Source organism: Melospiza georgiana, chromosome 4 (genome assembly GCF_028018845.1).
Source record: "Melospiza georgiana isolate bMelGeo1 chromosome 4, bMelGeo1.pri, whole genome shotgun sequence".
In the NCBI taxonomy this organism is placed as follows: domain Eukaryota; kingdom Metazoa; phylum Chordata; class Aves; order Passeriformes; family Passerellidae; genus Melospiza; species Melospiza georgiana.
In genome coordinates, this window is record NC_080433.1 from 31,749,175 (window position 1) to 31,755,174 (window position 6,000).

A 6,000-nucleotide genomic window follows, 5' to 3' on the forward strand; every position below is an offset into this window, starting at 1 on the left:
GATTAAAGCCCAGTAGAAATCCCTGTTATTGTTCTTGGAAGATATTCCATGAACAGGGGCACTCTGTTCCAGACAAACTGAAAAAATAAAATCTATATATGACAGATACTGTTGGCACAATACAAATGTGTATAAATTCACCAAGGATAAATTTAGCCTTGGTCTGAGATTGAGTTGTTGCAGTGTTGAAACCTCTGCTAAAATTGACACAAAAGAGGTAGAGCCCTGGAGCTGGCACACCACTGGGACAAAAGTACTGAACTGTTGTAAAGGAGAAATTAGTAAACTTCTGATTATTTGACACAGACTGTGTTGAATATCTATGGAGACTGCTTCAGGAGACTGCTTCCAGTCCTACATGCATCAATCCCAGTGCAGTGTTCCAGTGATGATCACAAAGTGCAAACCAATTTCCTAGAAACAACTAAAATGCAGCTTAACTAGACGAGCCCTGATACAAGGAAATTAAGGCTGTTTCCTCTTCCTGCTGGAAGGGGACTGCACCTTTGTACCCTAAATGCAAGGGTAGCTCCTGCTAGTGCTGGTCAAAAGACCCATGGGGCCTCTTTTCTCTCCCCAGATACTGTTGATTTTTTTAAATGAGAGGAGGTCTGCACAGAAGCTCCTTGATTCCTGTGCAGCTGATAGATGTGTCCCCATGTGTGTGGCAGGTTTATAGGCAAGCCATGAGTGAGGACCCACAGGGAACCTTTGCTCTGGTGCCTCCTGGACCATCAGTGCTCAGGGAGGGCACAGTGGTGGGCGCTGCAGGGCTCAGACACAGCACCCCTTCCCTTTGGTGGAGCACTTCTTGTGGGAGGGTAGATTCATTCTGAATCCTTTCCTCTTCCTTGCCCAGAAGGAAATCCCATGGCAGGCTGCACGGCTAGTGCTTTGAAGCACTGGTTGGTTTATGGCTCCCTTCCCACGAAAAGAAGAGAGGAATGGAGTTTTCCCCCTTTTTTTAATGGTGGCTTATTTTCACACCCCTAAGTACCCCCAAAACCAAGAAGGCAAAGTCGCTTTCCCATCTCCTTCCTGAGCACTGTGTTTTCGTGCTCCGCTCCCCAGCCCCCCGAGAGCGACACGTCGCTGGACAGCCGGAGCAGCAGCTCGGCCGGCAGCCTGCAGACCACGCTGGAGGACACCAGCCTCAACCTCAGCGACTCTCCGCACTGCGCGCTGGCCCTGCCGGTGGCCCTGTGCCCCGTGCCGGCGCCGGGCACCCAAAGACCCCTGGCAGCGGCCCTGTCCCCCGCCTCCCGCCGCCGGAGCCTGCGGGGCCGCGGGCTCTTCAACCTGCGGAGCCTGTGCCGCCACCAGCGCAGCCACAGCAGCGGCGGCAGCACCAGCCCCGGCTGCACCCACCACGACTCCATGGACCCTTCGGACGAGGAGGGGGCGGGCAGCAGCCTGCGCGGCGGGGGCAACAACAGCGAGCCCTCGGAGACGCTCAGCAGCCTCTCGCTGACCTCGCTCTTCTCGCCGCCGCCGCCGGCGCTGAGGCTGGTGAAGAAGTGCAGCAGCACCAGCAGCCTGCAGGCCAGCCCCTCGCCCCGCCGCCCCGCCGCCCACCACGCCAAGCCCTTCTACACCGTCGACCCTCGGGGCTTCCTCTCGATGCCCTCCTGGGTGACGGACTTCTGCAAGGACACCCCCTCGGCCAGGGAAGGAACGGAGCCGGGTGGCCCCGGCAGACTGGGGACAGGGGGCCGCAGCTCCCCGCTCCCTTCCGAGCTGGAGCTGGGGGACGGAGTCAGCAAGAGGAACAGATGAGGGTCCCTGAGGTGCAGGGAGGGAGCATTCGGCCGCTGGCACGGGGAGCATGTTTCACTAGCTTCTCCTTGGCAGCAATTCCAAAGGATTTGCAAGAAAAAGAAAACAGGCAAACAAAAAATTATAAATATATATATATATACGTAAATATATATATATATAGAGAGAGATATATATATATATATAAAATAAATATTCTGGTACCGTACCTCAGAGGTGTGGGAGAGTGCAAGCAATACGGGAACAGTCCTGCCTGAGGGCAAGACCTGGGCCATGAGCCCAGAGACTATAGTGACAAGAAAAGGCCATGGGGCTGGCAGGGACAGGACCCTCCAGCCAGGTGACTGCTATGTGGCAGCTGTTCAGTTATATACATATACATATATAGAGAGATCGATTTATTTATTTTTTTTACTGAGAGATTATGATTTTCAGAAAGTGCTAAGGAGGAACAAGAGAATGGGGGGCCTGAGGGAGCTGCTACACCAAACCGTGAGGGTGGGGTGAAGGGAAGCAGGGTAAGCGCCAAGAGAAGAGCATCTGGGGCTTCCTGGTGTGTTTCTGGGAACTTCTTTATTGTCCATGCTTCCATTTCCAAGGTTAAAAATTGTGGGCCAGATCTTCAGGATGAGCGTAAATTGGCAAAACATGCTGTTGGTGTAAAGCAGCAGAGTTCTGGCTTGAGGTGAATTCATGCTGATTTACAGCAGGTGAAAATCTGGCCCCAGCAACAGAGAAAAGCAAATAGCCATGGACCACAGGGAAACGTTTTGAGGTGAAAAGCCTTGCTTTGAAGGGAATGTGTGAACACAGCGGGCATGCTCATAGAAGGAGGGATGGAGGCTACATGGCTTATTTTTGTTGTTGTTTTGTGGATTTGGTTTTTTCATTTTCCAAAGAAGGAAAATTACAAGGGGAAAAAAATTACAAGGCTCATGGGGATATTTAGAGTGGGAGAAGTAGGCTGGAAGGGAAGGGGGACGTAAAAAGGGGAGAGGAAATTGAACTTTTCCCCCTTTTATTTGCAGTAATTGTGATATTTTATTTTAGAAGCCCAAAGGTGCAAAAATTATCCCTAGAGAAACCTGTCTGTTATTTTTGTATCTATAGCTATATATATTAAAAGAATACAAAACCTAGAATATTAGAAAAGACATAAAAGCAAAGGGGGCTTCAACAACACAAAACACAGTCAGTCCCTTGACTGAGGGCTAACCCTGTTCCAAGTTCCAGTGGGAAGACCCTGCAAGGACATCCTCAGCTCAGTAGTGGTTGTCTCCTCCCTAGCATCATCCTCCGGCATTTCCTGGTTTGCATCAGTGTAGCTGGGACCAGAGTCCTAATCAGTGCCAGCCATGGGCATGGAGAGCAGCAAATATTGATTGGAGAGTGTGTGTGTGTTTGTGTGTGCATGCCATTGTGAGGATGCTGATGTGTGCTGTGCCCAGGCCAACTGGCTCACCAGAGAGCTGCAGCTCTCCTTGTCTCTGCCTGGCAGGGCAGTGGGAGTGGGGAGGATTGTGGAGAGTGAGGGCAGAGCGACCCCTCAAACCATGACCTGCCTCAGAATCCAGGATGCTGTTCAGCATCATCCTCTCCCAGCGTGGTTGCAACAAGGCTTCCAGAGGCTGCAGCCCTCCTTGCTTTTCCAGTGGTACAACTGCACAAGTCTCCTTTCTGGCAGGGCCAGCCTGGATCTCCTCCTGAAGCAACTCTAAGGCTTTGTGCCCTTCCCAGATTTGCAAGTGGGTAGGAAAACCAACCACCCAAGGGGAACAAAGGATTTTGGATGTCATGTCCCACCCCAGGGATATTCCACTCAGGTGTGTCAGAGAAGACAGACTGGGAAGGGCAGCAGGGAGATGATAGCAGCCTAATGGAGACAAATGTTTAGAGAGTACTGAGGAGAAGGAGCAGGGCTCCCTGTCCCATTTTTTTCCATCAGACCAAGAGGGCCTCTGCAGCCCTCCCAGAGGTCTCCCAGCTGGCATATGAAGCATTGTGAAGAGGGCAGCACAAAAGATATTCTGATTTTATTGTGACCTGTCTGACTTTAAAGCAGCTGCTGCATCTTACAAACCAGGGTTGTAAAAAGCGAGCACATCACTTGGGACCAGCAGCCAGGAAAAGGATGATTACTGTGGGGACTTAATTCATTTGCTCTGTTGTGAGTGTGCATGCTGACTGCAGGGAGGTCAGACCTGTGAGTAGGGGACAGGAGAGCCTGGGTCCTTGTCCTTGCAGAAAGATGCAAATACAGATTTATTAAAGCAATAATAAGGGTCTTTAAATGCTTTTTTTGCACTGGTGGTTCTTTGAGTGAGTTGCCCCTGCTCGCTGTCCCGTGGGCAGAGGAGGGACACGACACATGGCTTCACATCCTCAGGGAAGGAAGTCAGTCCCTAAATGGCTGAACCATGAACTTGGGTTGCACAAGGCTTCCACCCAAACCCAGAGCTGCTTTGAAGCCAGAGGTAGGGTTTACCAGAAAACCCAAAGAGTTGAAACCCATCCAAACCCCAGACACTTCAATGCACAGAATGCTCCTTGGAAGTTTGTCATAAGAGAACACAGAAGTGGGACTCCAAGCTGTCCTGGCAGTTGTATGGGCTGTGAAATGTCTCAACTGAGCAATGGGAGAGACATTAGAGATTGGTGGAGTGCTAGAAATTACCCCAATATTTGATCATGAGAGAAACATGGCCTGCACTTGGGATAGCTGGGAGGGGAGAAGGGTATAAAGATGGTGGTGGTGACCTCATGGGGTGACTGCAGCCCCTTGGATGGATACCTCTAGGCTTATTCCTGGTTGTCCCTGGAATTGACATCTTTGTTTCTCCTGTGGTTTGAGGTTTATGGCAATCCTTCTGCTCTGCAGGATGTCTCCTCTTCACGTCCCAGCAGGGTCATGCCACCTCCCCCACCTCCTTGCAAAAGGGCTTTCACCTTCCCCTCTATGACTGGAGAAAAAGGCTTCTGGTTTAGGAAGGAGGTTGCCATGGAAACAGAAGGCTAGATTATCCTTAAAGAATATTTTGTCTCTTTCTTTTAATTATTTACTTACTGTTTCAAAGAAGCAGAAAACATCTATCCTTCCCAAAGAGGAGGCAGAACACTAAGCCCCAGCAAGAACTTTGTGGTTTTTTCCTGGGGATTTCTGCAGTGCTTCAGGTTGTGCAGCTTCTCCTGGCGAGAGCTGCCTTTCCCAGCTTTGCCTGCCTGCCTGCACACAAAACCTCTGTCACACCCACCCACCTCCCAGACAACACCTGAGGGCACCTTAGGATTTGCCCAGCATCTATTCAGCCTCTAATACTCCCCACTTCCCACAAGGGACTGTACTACAGGCAATTCCTGCCAGGGTGCTCTCTGCTGTCATTAGCCTGATATTGCTCTCTTTTGTTCATTTGGAGTTTAGGGGGTGTTTTTGTTTTGTTTTGGAGGTTTTTGTGAGGCCTGCGTAAAGGACTGCACACCACCAGCCCTCTGTGAAATTCTTATGAGCTGAGCAGGACTTGGTGGGAGGGGAGGAACTGAAAACATTATTGAGCAGGAAAATAATTTTTGAAATAGAAGAAACATAAAGCAGAAAACCTTGAAGCATTTCAAGGAATTTTGTATTTTTCCCACCAAAATGGCTCTCACATTTAAAATGCTTCCAAAGGTCATCACACACAGGCATTGTGGCCTGGTTGGCCTCTGGTGACTGAATCCTCAAGACCCCATGCCAGCTGTCCACCTGATGAGGCACTGAAGATGAGTCCCAGGCAGTGAGGTGCCTGCAGGAAATACGCCCTGCACATCCACTGTACAATGAGAGTAAAAGTTGTCCTAATACTGGATCAGAAACAGAGATTTATTTTTAGCCAATGTAACTAAAAACTCAACATTTATTATGGAAGATATGGAGGTAAGTGGCTTGGGTTCACTTGGGTTCATCACAAGAATTTCACAGAGGAGGAAAAATTAAACCCTCTGGATTTTTTAACTAGCTGTGATACAAAACACAGTGAACCTCGTAGGAAGAGCTTGGTACCTTGGAAAGTCAGGCACCTGGATGTCTGCCACCCAGTTCAGTTTATCTATATGTGACCTGACTTTCCAAGTGCCTCCCTTCCCTGCTCTTCACGAATACTTTATGAGATCTGCCTTGCTTCTCCTTTTTTCCATGTTGTTTTTGTTCCTTGCTAGGGACTGGTTTCCAGTAGGAACTCACTATCTCCA

General features: G+C 49.8%; 1 protein-coding gene across 3 annotated transcripts in view; it reads left to right on the forward strand.

The window, feature by feature from the left end:
- CACNA1I (calcium voltage-gated channel subunit alpha1 I) overlaps positions 1 to 4,052 on the forward strand; it is an 85,294-nt gene extending 81,242 nt beyond the window's left edge. For all 3 annotated transcript variants that reach the window (XM_058023735.1, XM_058023734.1, XM_058023736.1), the window contains one exon: positions 1,072 to 4,052. In XM_058023735.1, the coding sequence (XP_057879718.1) occupies positions 1,072 to 1,776 (705 nt within the window). In that variant the 3' untranslated portion in view covers positions 1,777 to 4,052. The remainder of the gene's footprint in view (positions 1 to 1,071) is intronic.
- The last annotated feature ends 1,948 nt before the right edge of the window (positions 4,053 to 6,000 follow it).